Source organism: Perissodus microlepis, chromosome 9 (genome assembly GCF_051167445.1).
Source record: "Perissodus microlepis isolate ML-2025 ecotype Zambia chromosome 9, ASM5116744v1, whole genome shotgun sequence".
Classification (NCBI taxonomy): Eukaryota; Metazoa; Chordata; class Actinopteri; order Cichliformes; family Cichlidae; genus Perissodus; species Perissodus microlepis.
Genome location: NC_140469.1, coordinates 9,110,016 through 9,126,654, shown reverse-complemented (window position 1 = coordinate 9,126,654; position 16,639 = coordinate 9,110,016). Strand labels below are relative to the sequence as shown.

The window sequence follows — 16,639 nt, the reverse complement described above, 5'->3', positions numbered from 1 at the left end:
AAGCATCAACACTTTTTACTTCATACGCTTTTAGTGTTTGCAAAGGGAGCTCAAGAAAGGGCAGCTACAAAAGACATCCAAAGAAATATTTGGAGCACTGAAGGAACAGTTCTGAATTGTGATAAATACACCTTCCAACTTGGGTTTTTTTGTTATTTTTTGCTCAAAGCAAGATATCTTTTACGACTAAAAATGTCCAAATAGCTAATAAAAAGAAAAGGAGCCCAGTTCCCCTAGAGGTCTGTTTTTGCCGTCTCCAAAAGAGAGTAAATGGTAAATGGATTGATTCTTATATAGAGCTTTTCTACTCTGCAACATGCCACATTCACCCATTCACACAAGCACTTTCTTCTATGCTTTAAGTGCTTTCTATCTGCCATTCACACACATTCACATCCGATGGATGCATCGGTTAGAAACTTGGGGTTAGTAACTTCCCAGGCATGCAGACTTGGGGAGCCAGGAATCAGACCACCAACTTTCCAATCAGCAGCTGACATGCCCTACCTTCTGAGCTCAGGAGTAGGGCTGGGTATCGTCACTGATTTCTAGAATCGATTCGATTCCGATTCACAAGGTCCTGAATCGATTCGATACACGATTCGATTCGATACACGATTCGATTCGATACACAATTCGATTCAATTCAATTTGAATCTGGGAAATTTTGCCTCAGACAGTCAGAAATATTATAATTCAGATCAGTACATTTACATATTTTTGTATCTATAAAAAGGAAGCTGACACTTTCCAGACTTTATCAAAGGTGTGAGCATCACAGCAGATGCCTTTGTGTCAAAGTAGCTGAAGATAAAACACAGAAAAACATGAAGGTGATTTTCCTGGCCTGGGATTTTATAAAAATATTTTGCAGTATATCAAAAACAAAAGAAAACCATTAATTAACATATGAACATTACCTCTGAAGTTACAGCGGTTTTATTAGAGAGAAGCGTTTTGCATTTTGTATAATTTTAAAAAGTTTCAATTTGTTCAGAAGCCCATTGAACGGCAGAAATTAGGTTTTCTTTTCGGAAGAAAGTAAAAGGAAAAAAAAACATCGGCCGACAGCGCTGTAAACAACGGTAGTCTTGTGCGTAACAAGCAAGCGAATAATGCAGAAAACAGATTTCGGGGATAGACGGGAAACTGTTCTTGAAGTACACTGAGAAAGAGAGAGAGAGAGAGAGAGAGAGCTGTGCATGAAGTGTGATTTTATTGTGGTGGAAGCAAAACAGCAAAAGTCAGAGTGAGTCCATGACAAAATTTTGTGACGTTTCACCTGAGATTCTGGAATTTTGGGCAAAATACATTTATATAAAAAAATCGATTCAGGATTTTAATGAATCGATATCACGTTATCCAAGCCAGAATCGATTTTAATCGATGAATCGATTATTAAAATCCACCCCTACTCAGGAGTAGCTCAGGAGTCAATTCTCATATTAGATCCCCATGTTAAACTAAACTGTTTAAAGTGGTGTGTACAGCTAATTACCACCTCTATTACAACTCTGTGCTAATCAGCTAATTTAGGTTACTGGACTGGACCTCGTGACTGATCAGAGTCAAGTTTATCCTGGCAAAAGATGATACTTTTAGCAAACAAGCCACTTATGGCTGCTCCCCTTAACAAGGGCACACCATCACGGCTAGCTCGGCATGTTTGATTTGGCAGCTTTAAGGTGCCAATGTACCGATATGTACAATGTAAAACCGGTACGATCGTACACTCGTGTCCCAGCTGTGACAGCGCCAAGTTACAAAGCTCTGTGCACTGGGGTGAGAATTTCACAATTTTCACCACAAACTAACTGGAATTAATCATCATACCTGGTCAATTTGAGCACTCACCCCAAACCAGCCAAGCATTGTTCTTTAAGTACTGAGCGCACCCTGAAAGCAGAAGGCAGCAAAAGCGCTATAATGAGGTTAAACTTCTTCACAAATCAAGTCCCTCTTGAAGTGGAAGGATAAGGAGTCAACCAGCAGTGCCCTGACAGAGGCTAAAATCTCTGAAATGCATCAGTGCCTATTTTTGGGTTCTCCACACTTGATTTCACTTTACTTTGAAGTAGATTTCTCTCATGCTTCAGATGTGAGAAGAACCTGGCCTCACCTAACCTGCCTGCACACTTCTTCACAGTGAGTGCATTTCTTTTTCACCCTTGTCACATTATGAGGAAAAGAAATCCACACACACACACACACACACATATCTCACGGTTTCAAATTTCCATCCTCAAAGTTGCCCTAAAAAGCCTCTTCTGTCCCATTTTACACCTTTACCTGTTTCTCTACGCCTCTCATTCAACTACTTTCAACTACACTTTTCAGTTAGAGAATTGTCTCAAACAGAGACTAAAACTTGTATTATCATTAGTAAAGCCATCTCAGGTGAATTTGGGCAGCATTCAGGAGAGGCTCAGACATCCAGATGTCCAACACGAGTGCTGAACTGAGGTGAACTCGAACTAACTTTCATCTCATCAGACCACCTTCCAACGAGCTGACTTGGCCTGTGACTTGACGAGCAGAAGGCGGGCTAATTAGCCAATGGGTGCCATCAAAAGGCCACCTTGTAAGGCGACGGGATCACTCCATTATGGATGAGATGTGGCTCAGGAAGCCCGGTCGTCATGGCAACACACCGCCATCACACAGCAGCTGCTGATGTTGGCATTTGTGACTGATCAGCTGATAGGGGCTTGGTCCCCTCAGGTTACAGAGACGGCATGTGACCTATGTTGGAGACCACATTTGCATTAGCTGTTCACTGTGAGCTTCAGTCAGAGGATGAGGGCTGTAGAATAGCTACAGTTAGTGTGCAATACAATCGTTTTTGTTGTTGTTGATTTTGTCTCATGAACAATTTACAGATATGGCCCACGTGGATTTCATGGTATTCTAACTTTCTGTAGGTTTTTCTGCTTCTCAACCTTAGCCCTGGAATAAAGGGACAGCAACATTTTCTCAGCCTGTTTGCAAATCTCTGAATTACACTCCTACTTGGAGCGGGCTTGTAACAGACCCTCAGCGAACGCCAGAGAGTTTGTTTACAAGCTTGTGAGAAATTTCACAGGCATGATGGAACAGAAGAGATCAACTGTTCATCATATTTTAATTGAGCTTTGTCAGGCTGAGTGCACATGCTGTTGCTGGAGATTTACAAGAAATGATATTCTATTATATACAGACAGTGATAGAGCCAGAATATGTTAATCGAAGCAAGAAACTGCTGAGCATTTCTTACAATGCGGTGGGACATCACTTATATTAATTTTATCTTTTTTCTGTAGGCTAAGTAACACATTTCCTTGGTCACTTACTTTTACTATTTGGTGATACAAGCATGACATCCATCTAGAACATACCATGAAGAAACATTTAGTAATTTTATTTTATGATCAGTAGCTGTGAAAATGTTGTTATTAAGCACTAATAAAGTGCACAAGCGCATTAGAATTTAGCTGAGTGATTGTGCTCATCAAGTGTGTCCACATGGGAGTGAGAGTTGCAGAGAAATAGTTACTAAAAGTTACTCATGGAAAACAGCTGTTACTGGATATAACTACTGTTCTCTGATTATGTGTTTATCCTTCATTACACAAGCCTAGAGACCGGTCTGCACCCTCCTGCCAATGGAGAATATCTACCTCCAGAGTAAAGTTGTGCCTCAGAGCTCTGAGGCACAACTTTACTCTGGAGGTCAACACAATCAACACATTTCAAAAAGTGCAACTTTTACTTTGAAGACAAACGGTCTCGGTTTCCAGTTTGGGGTTATAGTTTTCAGTCTGCAGTCTTCTATGCAAAGAAATGGCAATCGTAGCCACCTGCTAACAGTCAAAGAAACTGTAAGGAGAATTTAGGTATTACACCCAATATCTCTTTGCCACTAATTTCCTGCTAGCGGCTGGCAGCAACCTTCAGCAACCACTTGTCAATTGGTCACAGAATGCACATTTTTTTTCCTAGCGACAGGTGGTTACCATAGCATTGCTGACCAATCTCTAGGCCTGCATAATCGAGGCTCTAGCAGTCAAATTCACAGCCGCTGCCATGAACCATTTGCAACTAGTGAGAGAATATTCATTTTTCTCTTGCAACCAGTGGTCGTCAGCTGGTCTCCAACCAGTCTGTGTGAACAGAGCTTAAAAGCCTTTACCTCTGTCTGGCCCATGGATAGACACAGAGTATGCCTCAGCTTGAAGATACTTTTTAAAATGTGGTAGTGCTATTTTTAAATTAGATTTTATAATTAAACCATTTTTCTGGTGGCTGAACTAGTCTTTAATTATTCAGGAGGTCCACATGTCGAAACTGTGATCAAACTGAGATCTAGCTGTCAAGAAATGGCCAACCTGCCTTTTCACAAATAGGTAGCTGCATTAGCAGAATGGAACTCTGTGTGTCAGTTAAATTGTTGCCGAGACAGAAATACAACCTGTTAAAGGGCAGCACCTGTCAGTTGTGGCCTCAGACACTGAAAGCCCTTCTATTTTCTATTCTGCTCGTCTAATGTGAATGATTTACACCCCGGCATGCTGACAGAATACAATTAGCTCCCTGCTAGGACAGAAAAACAGTATTGGAAGACCTTGCCCAGAGTCTTTTCTACACTACAAATAACACGCTGACCAATTACTCTACACTTTAAAAAGGAGAATGAATGTACTTTTTTAAAAATGATTTCGGCTGCAACTGTTGAGAAAGCCTGTGCCCAAGCATTACTGTTGAGCACATCCAGCCACTTGATTCATTAATAAACATTTAGCAGAGTAGAGACATTACATCAAAATGTCCTGTGAGTATACCCAGTGATGATGGTATGAAGTGGCTCAATCTGTGCTGCAAGTTGGAGCAGAGCTGCTAGAAGTGATCATCTCTCAGCACAGGTGACTTGTGGGAACAAGATCCCAGCCTTCTGGGGAAGCCTGCCACCTCTGACCGCCCTGAATTATTCATCGGTTACATGCCGGACCACTGCGAGTATGCCAGGGTCGTCAAGGCAACCGCAGCCTTTTCCTGCCCACACAAATAACCGCATACCCACATGATTCAAAGTGCTGTACTCAAATTCATACTGTAAAATTTAAACGAGGGAAAAAGAATCAACCTGACTTTTAATAAAACCAAAACCATCGTCTGCACCTCATGACCCTGATGCGATGCGATGACTGCAGAGGCTGAGCAGGTGTTGACTGCAGCACATTTAGCCCCTAGTGCCTACGCACACACGCACACAAACACACAATGGCTTTATGCATGCCATGTCCACCCTCTCAGTGGCCCTATTAGGATGAAATGTCACAAAAATGTCATGGAAAAATGTCAGAGTCTGATCATACATACTGATCAGAACAGCGGGCTTTAAGTGGATGATCTTTTGGGAGCTTGTCAAAGTATTTTAATGACTTAAGATAATGAAAAATGACAGCAAGAAACATCAAGATTATGGCATGTGACAGGAGCTGCAGTATGACATCAATCCTAAAAGACAAAAACCTCCATGAGGCTGTTTGATATTCAGGTTTCAAAGTACATTAATTTCTGCGATGAAGCCCAATCGCTAATTTAAACACAGTGAAATGTGATTACATGCACGCAGGAACAGATTGAAACAGTTGTCATGACTCACAAAACTATGCGTACGTTTATATGTACACACACGCACACACCCCAACACACCCCTGAGCGTTTGTCAAAAGCCTAATTGACAGACTTACACGTGATGCCCCATTGACATCATCTAATGTTGCTGTTGTTAGTGACATTAAAGATTTAACAGCTCAGTAAGCTGTGACCAAAGACGTGTCTTAGAAAGAAGGAGACTGACATGCAGGGAAAAATTCTCAACAAAACATAATAACGAGTGGCTGCTCAGAGAAAGTCAGGTGTGCGTACGTGTGTGTGTGTCTGCTTGTGTACGTGTGCATGATTATGAATCATTTACGTCTGTGCAGGTGTTGTTGTATTTCTCCAGGATTGGGTGAACAGACTGACACAGACACCCCAGTGGCTCACAAATCTGCTCTCTTACCAAAGCCAAATGACGTCAAGAAATGGTGTGTGTGTGTGTGTGTGTGTGTGTGTGTGTGTGTGTGTGTGTGTGTGTGTGTGTGTGTGATCCATATGATTCCTCAGTGAGAAATATAACCAATATAAATACACTCATAAATATGCCTGCGTGCACTCAGACACAGGAGGTGAGCTCATGCACACTAAGTGTACTGTATGTAGGAGGAAAATACGACTGTAGGGAAACAAAAGCAACAATTTAATATCAACTTTGTTAAAGATAAATTGTTAAGGAATAGCCAGCCCAGCCACTGATGGAACACGAAGCCCGTGCCGCAAAAGGACGTGATGCATTTTCAATTGGGGGCTATTTTGGAGAACGGAGAACTGTGTAGTTAAGTTGTTAATATCAGTGCTGATAACCACCGTGGCGCAAGGAAAGTAAAGAAACATTCAGCCTTCATTAACTGTAAATTCAAGGAAAAACACACCAAAGTACTAAGCACACTGTTTGAGTGCCAAGCAATTTCTGGGAAATAAAGAAAAAAAAAAAAAAACACACCAGTGAACGCTTATCACCAAAAATAGCAAATGAGGTCTGTTAACACTGTTTTCTAGTGTATGGTGTTATATTAAAACATAAATTCTCTCTATGACCTGCAGGACACACAGGCACATGGTGTGTCATCCACACACGTTCGCATCAATTGTTTTCCATTATTCAGATGCCACTCAGGGGCTGAGCATGCCAACTGGTAACATGAGCTGAGACGTGGGGATGAAGCTCTCCCATTCCTCACACAGTGACAACAGCACTGAGTAGTTTGCACTGGGCAGCACTTGAGCTTGGCTTTAGCCCAGTGCTGAAAGCAGCTACACTGCCTACATAGCTATGTAAAGAATAGTACAGTAATAGTTTATTTAATTATTATAAACTTACTCAAGGGATAGTTTGTCAAGCATGATTTTGTTGCCACAGTTGGATGAGAACTTCTCATCCCATTCTTGTTTTGTGACCATTTAAAAATGACGCCAAATACAGAAGACAATAAGCTTTGATTAGCATAATGCCTAGCCCAGACTGCACAACATTTTTGCCCTTTATGATTAGGGGGGGGGGGTATCTGAAAATCTTTCCTTTCTGTGACTTTCTGTGCGATGATCATCAGGAAGGAGACGCTAGCTAGAGATTTGCAGAAAACAAAGTGACACTGGATGTGTTGCTCAATTTCAGTTCCAACACCAATGCCAATCACCATATCGGTCAGTTCCAGTCACAGACTTGAAGGAACTGCCATCGAAGACTCTGAAAACTTGTAAGAAGCTACTTCCTCTGATCGCAGCTCTGACTTTCAGTTGCTGTGACACACTATGAAATACAAAATGATCAAGTTGCATTTTCATTCCTGATGCAAAGCAACACCCTACTTTGTTTGTTGCAGGTCATAATCAGGCTCAATTCATGTAGTCTGACCTGAATTTGCAGCTGATTCAGCACAGCCATGTAGTTAAATGTTAAACTAGCAAGTTGGTATTAAAAAAAATTAAATCACTGCATGCAGCAAAGGTATAACAATACATTCCAGTTCAAGTTTGTAGGATAATTAATAAACATGTAAATACAGATGTTTATTGATGCTGATTGATGCATTTATAGTTTTGGACAGAACAAAGCAAGCCATCTTCATTTTTCAATTATGCTAAGCTAACAAGCGTTTATATTTCTTACAAAGATGTTAAGTGTATGCTTCTGTTTTACACTTATGGCCGGTCCATTACTGTGCAACAAAAGGTCAAAGTTCGGTTCTGCCTTATGACTGATGATGATCGGCTCTTTCACGATTCCTCACTAACACGTGAACAAACAGCGAGCTGACAGAACTCTTGGTTGGAGTTAATAATCACAGCCGACAGTCAGCAGAGTCTAGCCAAACCACCTTTTATTAATTCATTCATCCATCTGAGAAAGGATGTGTTAACAGATGGGAGTACAACTTTGCGCTGTCTTTGTTGTACAGCAGATTATCATTGACTAAGCAACTTGTCTTTGTCTCTAGCGAGCACAGTGGCATGATTCAAACACTTCAAACACTCAGAGCGCAGCTCTGCACCTGATGCCTCCCAGTGAAACACTGAGTGTAACCAAGGCAGCGTGACGCTCACGAGGCTTTAGTGGGTGCACATCAGTGTTGTTGTGCTCCAAGAGCATCTCAAATGTAAATCACAGATCACAGAAATACCTGCAAGCAATACAATTAACATTTTGAGTGATTCAGCCATATTTGGACACAGATGGAAAGCAAAGCAATAAAGATGTATATGGTCATGTTTTTGTAACATAATAACATATTTATATTCATATAAACATATTCAAAGTATTCGAATTCCAGAGGAAAAACAAACACTGAGGAAATGTTTCAGACACACTTTTCTCTTAAAGTTGTTCCAGTGTTTCGGCAAACTTCTGGCTTCAACGTTAGCATTAGCATTATAAGGAACCCAGACAAAGTCCTTTTAAATACTGCACTTTGTGTCATGGATACATCTTCAGGAATGTCAGCATGCCATGTTAAAGTTGGCTCAGGGCTTGCATGCCATGTTACTAACATGATTTTTGATTATCTGAATAACCATCAAGTTGTAAGAAAACTAGCTACTTTATGCAACTATTTTTTGTTTAAATGATATACATTTACTTTACCTGGTAGCATGCTAAGCACTGCCACTAAAAGGTAGTGGTAAAGCATATAGAGGCTTTATTTACCGACCGCTATTAAACAACAGAACAGAAGAAGAATACAAGATTAACTGCGAAGCGACAGATTGATGAAACATCTGTGAGACTATACAGACGGCTACTTTCAACTTTAGGAAAGAAAAGGAAGGAAAATTATTTCAAGGCCAAACTGTGTCAGGTACAGCTAGCAGACGACAAGAGTACCACAACTATACATAGTCATTTAAGGGGGATTTAAGGGTAGGAGGTGATCTTGGAAGAGTAACAGTGTAAAATGGAATCATACATTTCCTTGAAATGCCTATCTCCAGTGTAGTTACATTTTGGTATGTGTGTTAGAAGATCAGCATGAAATCAGATACACCAGAGGCTGATCAGCCAGTCATCCATCATGGCCAATCAGCTGAAAACAGCCGACTGGCCCATCGATCTGTGCATCTCTACTTCAGACAAACTTGGAGCGTGGCCGAGCACAGCTCGGCATGTCTCTGCATTTGTGACACTAAGTGGAGAAAACGCTTATAAAATATTAAGTTACATTTCTCCCTCTAACTGTCTGATATTGTCAAACAGGGATAGGGGGAAAATCTCTCTGTTTTAATTACTCTGAATTATGTAAGAGCTAATGATAAAAATAACCTGAGATAAATCAACTGCTTGCAAGGCCCACCTACAGCATGACGCCTCGCAGAGAAAGCACTTACTTTATTGGCTGTCGCACAAAAAACGTTGGCTCATCCATGTAAAATCAATGTGGACTGAAACAGAAAATAATACTCACAAGGAGATAAACAAAATTAAGTCAAGCCTGAGCCATTGTTAATGGCGCTGTCCAATTTGCAGAGAGAATTACTCCAGGGGAGACAATCGAATGGACGAAAGCTGAAGAGCTTTCAGAAATCTTTCTGCAGTAGCCATGTATAGTGCTGAAGTGAGGTGTTACACGTTCCTATTAATTACTCTTATCACCGAGTGACAGGCTGTCCTTCCTGTGAAAATGTCATCCAAAGCAAGAGGAAACAGGAGAAACAAGTGGGGGAATGACAGCATTACAGCCACTTTGTCTGTGAAGTCAAATCCAGGAAGGTCGGCAGCAAAGGCTCCATCCAAAAGGGTGAGGTTTTCTAAAAGACCGCAGTCTGACCAGTAATCACAGGGCAGGCTCAGGATGACCTCCCACCTCAAACCACACCTGTTAATTAGAGGAAATACTCATCTGTGTCTACTCTCTAGAACACTTGGTGTAGGAGTAAACACAGTCCTAACAGCTGAGCGAGTGGCTCCAGTGAAAGCAGCACAGTCTCCAAACAGAAACTGTTTAGAAAGATTGCGAAACTGCAGCCAAATTCTACCAGCCTGGAGTGGGACTGCACAGCATGTGCTTTACTGTGACTTTGCTCTTCTTTGAATACCCCCTTAGGATCAAATTAAACACTTTCTTTTGGGTTTTTTTCTTTAAGCCTCATTCATTGCTCTTTTCTCCCATGCCGGGCATTCCCACTTGAAGCAACTTGTCAGTTTAAAGCCCACCTGATGCTTAAATCAAACTTGTTGTTGTTGTGCAGAGCAGAGTGCAACTTTCGGCAGCCTCCATGCCTCTCTCGTCTCATTTGTGACAAAGACGACAGCTAAATTAGGGACCAGAAAATGTCTCGCATTACAGCAGAAAGCCCACTTTTCACTAGCAAATGAATGAGAATGTGTGGAGGCTTTTTCAGTCCTCCACACGTGCATGAAAACACAGTAAGCATAGATATCAAACTACTGTAAGCACACTTGTGAGCTCGCTGGCATCTTTACCTGACAGGCACAGCAGGGGCTCATCTTGAGGTACTTTGCATTAATATGCACACTGGTGCTGTTGCATTTATTTGTAGGTTGTCAAAGTTAATCAGCTCCAGACCATTTAGCTTCCTGAGAATGACTTATTAAAGTTGAGAGGCTTTGAAAAAAGACAAAAAAGAAAAAGAGAGCCACGACCGCTGAGCACATTCACAATTCAGTGACACAAAGAAACAACAGATGCAAGGGCTGGAGGTGGATAATAAGATTCAAGTGGAGGTGGACGACGTGGGAGAAGGGAACGCTCTGAGAGAGAACGATGATGTTAACGCTAATAATGCGTTTTTCATCAGGTTAAATGGTACCGAGCAGCACGGGTTATTATTATTATTTTTTTTTACCAGAGATCAGGTCAGTGCTGCCTCTCTGCCTCTGGCATGCCAAGCTTGCAAATCATGTGGAAATGTGGATGTGGGACTCGAGTCACTGTCAGTACACATGCCAGGATGATCCTGTGCAGCGGCTCCTGTTTGCATGTGTGTGCATGTGTGAGAGAGATAGACAGGAAAGGGGCTGCTGAGCGCAGTGTCATAGCCTTCTCTGGATGTAAAAGGGGCAGACGTGCACAGCAAAAGCCACAGATTAAGTTGCACACCATCTTGAAAGAAACACTAGCAGAAGTTGGAAGGATTCTTTTTAAAAGTCTGAGTCTCAGAGTTCATTGGCACAACACTTGTAGCCTGAAGACGTTCAACTACCCATTAAGCCAGGCAGTCGTTTCAGAATACAAGCTGCCTTTGTGAAGGAACCTTCCCTGCTTTGTTAAATTCTCATCTGGCTGCGCACATTGTTCTCTGTGACCCCATAAGATCTCCTTCCTGCAGAGTGAAGCCTTAGACCTGAGTTTGTTTGTTTTTTGTTTGTTTTTGCAGACACGGGGTATATGAATGTAGTAAAACCACTAAAACACAAAAATCTCGCACATACCCACTCTGAATGTCTGCCCATTGACTTCTGACATTGTTGCTCATGCTGGCTCAGTTTTTAAAATCATAGGGTTATGCATTGTTTACATACCTAGATAAGAGTGGAAATGTTATTTTGTTTGTGTGTGGGGTTTTTTTGTTTGTTTGTTTGTTTGTTTACATTAAGGTAGCCCACATTTTTGTTTCAATCCAAAATTCAATGTTTCAGCACTCTGAGAACACAAACAAGCACAAGCTGGGGAGGGAAATAAAGCTTTGAAACCCTCTAACAATACCTGCACTTCCATTCAGAAATGCACATTCCTTGGGAAACTGTCTAAAAGCGGCTACCGAACTGGGTAGAACTACAACCCAGCTGGGCATCTCACAAAGGCTCTGTTGTTGTGGTTGGTGAAACATCAGCACAAGGGACTGGAGTTACAGAGCAACTCTAACACTTTATTATTATTACCATTATTTTAAATGAGGATAAAAATAACACAGTTTAATTTAACAAAAAAAGTGAAGCTGTTGTTGTGCGGGAAAATCTCTTGGATGTCAACAAATCAGTCCTCTTACCTCTACACTGAACGACTGCTCCTCTCCGTTCACGGCACATAAAATCCACAGCAACAACTGCAAGCATAACGTCCCCATACAGCAGCTATTAAGACATCTCCTACTGCGGAGCGCCAATAAAACCATAGTGACCCCCGCTGTTGGAGCTTATTGTCTGCGCTCAGTTTTATTTACAGGCGACACAGAGAAATGGGCAGCGGGAATAAATCCTACACATTTGGCAGCAACATCGCTGATGTCTCGCTGTCTCTCTTGCGGTGCCGAAAGCAGAGGACGGGGGAGAGAAATGGGCGAAGGAGCGGATTCGTCGAGCCCTTGCACCCGCTGCTTTTGCCGCGGTTTCGGGAGGAGGTTATCCCCGGGGAAAGAATCGCTGTTAACGCCTCTCAGGCGCCTCCTGGTCCCACAGTCCCCGGGTCAGTCCTCCGGTACACCGGCCGTTGTTCCAAGCGGACGCGTCCAGCCCGTTTTCTGCACCGCGCGGCATAGCTGCCCGTTTTCAATCGTGTTTCCCACCGAATGCGCATGTGCACACTGGCACGAGCGCCCCCTCCCATCCCCATCCTCATCAAAATCCCAGATAAAAACATAACAGTCCTCATCCTGCCAGTGCAGTTTGACACAAACGTAAGAAGCGCTATTTTCCCACTCAGCATATTCTGCTATTGTTCTTCTCTTTGGGTAAATAAACACGCAGGCTTCCGTATTTGGCTCCATGGCATTTTTCACATGGCAACAAGCAGGGAAAGCTTATTATTGTGCTAATATAACCAACTTTATTTCATAACTTGAGACGAGTAGAAAATTGTGACTGTTCATAAATGCCCCATAAGCTTTTATGATGTAAATATTAAACTGAGTAGCATAAAAGTGCAAGTTAAATATATTTTAAAAATAATAAAATGTTTACATGGTTTTTATATCGTTTTTAATACCTTCTCCCTATACTGCTATGTATATTTAGATTTACATTCTTATTTTTATGATTTCTATCAGCCACAGCCAAGCTACATGTAATGTGCTCCTGTGCCCATGCATATGGGATTTCTGTATCCATGTTTTAAACTCTCCTTTACCAATAGAGGGCGATGACAGGCTCAGTGTTCAACCACCACCCTCAGTGTGGGTGTGTAATCCTACTCCGATATCTCCTGTGTGTCAACTTGGCTTCCAGTATAAGGTAATGATGCCATCAGGAGTGTTGTCACAGTAGAGAAACTGATGTGTTCACGGTTTAAGAGCGCTCCTTTTACAAAGAAACCTTTCATCAAAGTCTCATCTTTGCATTAATAAAAGACTGTGACAAATCTGTGTCATTTATTATTGGTAAACAGAGTTATATTGCCTTTGCAATGGCACCTGGGTCCTCACTAATACACAAAAAGTGCCACATTAAAGAGCCTCTGTTTAATCTCCTCGTATAATAAAGAAGGGGCAGGCATAATGACCCAGGTCAATGATTTTCTACTTAAACTAACACCAGGGGACGAGGAACAAGCAGCGTGTGTGCCACAGCAAAAGGTAGGTGAGCCACACTATTAGGCTATTGATGAGAGTTGACTTTGCACACACACTCCAGCTTTATCCTGGGACAAATTCTCACACTAAATGGATAAAACTCCATTTAAAGTTTTGAAAAACACTGGGAGCGTCAGAACAGGCACAGTTTGGCTTGATCCACGTGAGTTCTGCAGGGCATCATGTCACGCTAACTCTTAAAAAAAAACATCATCTTGGTTATTACACTTCATGGAGGAAGTATTAATTATAGTTTGCAGATGTAAGTTTATTGTATCTGGACAGGAAATGACAAACACTTTGGAGCACTGTGTCAGCTCATAGGAAAGGGTAAAATTTATTGTGTGTCTAACAAGGTGAAGCTCGGACTCATGAATTATTGATTCTTCTTTTGCACAGCTCTGTTCTGAAGTGGTTAGGATGCCTCGTCAGTGATGAGAATGTAGACACCCAGTAGAGTATTTTAAAATTAATGTGACAAGCTTTAATTTCCAAACTTTAGAGATGATGATTATTAATTTACAGACAGATGTCTTGTTTAATAACTTGTAGAAACATCATGAAAGCATGCATGTATATTATGAAATTTTAAAAAAGCAGCTTCCTGGAAAGCAGTGAAATTACCAGGTAAAGATAAAATTAGATGCACAGTTATGGTAGATGCCTAATATGAGTCACAAATTCCAGGAAGAATTAGCTAGTGGCAATAAAAAAGAGAATGTAAAAAGAATAGACGAGCTGACTCAGAGTACTTAAAGTCTCTACAGGTCGCATAAAATCATAAAAAGTATAGCTCCAATTTAGATAAAGATAACATAATGTATTTATGTAATCATAATTATGTAGAGCACGTTTGGCCAGATGTCACAGTGTGATTACAAAGCATAAAATGGAATAAAAATCAATCCAGAGATGAAAAAATATGCATTGAAAAACACTTAAATGTAACATTTTATTTAAAAACAGTACACAAAGTACATAAATACATGAAAAAACAAAAAAACAAATCTGCCACACGTGTCTAAACATCCATCCATCCATTTTCTTCCATTTATCCAATTCAGTGTGATAAGGGGACTGGAGTGTAGCCCAGTTGTCACAGGGTGAGAGGCGGGTTACAAAGTGGATAGGTCGCTAATCTGTCACAGGACTAACACAGAGAGACAAACAACCATTCAGGGCCAATTTAGAATCAGCAGTTAACCTAACCCCACTTAATTCATGTGTTTGGACTGTGGAAGGACACCAGAACGCCACACAAAAGACAGAGTGGATTCTAACCCAGAACCTTCTCGCTTTAAGGCAGTACTAACAGTATCAACCACTCTGCCACCATGCTGTCCCATGTCTAAACAGATATGTTTTTATCTTCCATTTAAAAGAATCCATGAAACCAAGCAGGTGTGTGGGGCAAACAGCAAATTTAGCATATTTGTCTGAGGGTAAAAGACAATACTACAATGCTCTGTGTGCATGAATAAAAATATTAAACTGGATCCTGAACGTGAGGAAGTATTTAAAATAACCCACAAGACTGCCTAAGAGAGTAAAAGCATACTACGATTGTTGATAAACAACAATATGAAGGCATACACGAGCATCTTTAGCTGCACATTTAAAGCTCTAGTCTCAGTTTTCTGAGGTTTGTTAGGTTCATCTGAACCTCCGTCTTTTCAGCGTTTGGTCTTAAAAAAATGGTAAATCATAAAATTAAGGCATTCTAGAAGCCAAGATAGGAGATAAGCTGCAATGACTTTGACGAAAAATAAAGCTAAATATCTATCTAAATCTTTGATAATGAGTACTTCAAAGGCAACAGAAAAAGGCCACCTAGGCACCTTGCAGTTATTGAGTCAGCCATGAACTCCTCAGACAGCCCGTTCTCACTCCAGAGGCTCTTCTGTTCACCACAGTATTATAAAGTCGAATGTAGAGCCAACATCCTAGCTAAATCTGACAGTTAAAGCTTTGTCCAAACTTGAAGGTGCAACTGGAAAATGATCATCAGCAAAGATAAAACAGAATTACTGAAAAAAAAGTATCAAGTTGTTGCAAAGGCCCAGTCAAAATCCAGACCTCATTCTGACTTAAATGCTGTGGAAGGACCTTGTTAGAACTGTGCAAAAATAATGTCCTGCAAACCAAAGCAAAGCTGTAGAGTGGGCTAAAAATTAATCCACAACAATGTTAGAGATCGTTAAAGCCATACAGAAAATTATTATTTCAAGTTATTGATGCTAAAAGTGGTTCTACAAGCTACTTAGTCATTGGGTGTGCTTAGTTTTTTCACACACTAATTCTACATTGTGTTCATTATTTGTTAAATCAAACTGTACTTACCTAAATTTAAGATCTGGTACGGACAAGATATGTTTTATTACTTCTTGATATGGAAAACCTTAGAACTGACAGAAGATGTGCCTTCTTTTTATCATGACAGTATACAGGACAGCAAAGGCCCAAGAACTGAGCCCTGTTGGACACCACAGGACAGCGGAGAGGAATCTGATGAAAACCCTACAGAACAAAAGAAGAAACCTCAGTCAATGAAATTAATTAAGGTGATGATCTATCTTGCAAACCCTCAGAAGACCACCTCCCAAACTCTGACTTAAATGTGTTGTTATTTTATTCCTTCCCATATTCTTTTTCTTTTTTCAGTATGTTGTTTGGTAAAAACCTCTCTAGAATAAGATCACAGCACACCCTGGCATCACCAAAAACCATAGTTACTACTATAGTATAGGTATAGGTATAGTTATAGTATAGTTATAGTTATAATTATAGTATAGTATGGTATTGCATTCAGTGGGCTAGAGGTTAACTTCATTTTAATTCATTTAGTAATGAAGGCAGTCATCACTGCCTCTGACAGAAAAATACAGTAAAGAAGAAAGAGGTGTTGAAATGCAGTTGTTAATAATAACAAAGGCTATCTTGGGATTCATTCTTGAGGAAGAGATTATGTCTGCAAAGTAACCAGTCGAGGCTTCTTTTACCGAGGCTTTAAACTAATATAAGCGATCTTTAGAGGACA

General features: G+C 40.8%; 1 protein-coding gene across 2 annotated transcripts in view; it reads right to left on the bottom strand.

Moving 5' to 3' along the window:
* Window positions 1-12,619, bottom strand: part of mmp16a (matrix metallopeptidase 16a (membrane-inserted)) — a 73,377-nt gene extending 60,758 nt beyond the window's left edge. For both annotated transcript variants that reach the window (XM_084938911.1, XM_084938912.1), the window contains exon 1: window positions 12,085-12,619. In XM_084938911.1, the coding sequence (XP_084795037.1) occupies window positions 12,085-12,210 (126 nt within the window). In that variant the 5' untranslated portion in view covers window positions 12,211-12,619. The remainder of the gene's footprint in view (window positions 1-12,084) is intronic.
* Between the last annotated feature and the right edge of the window lie 4,020 nt (window positions 12,620-16,639).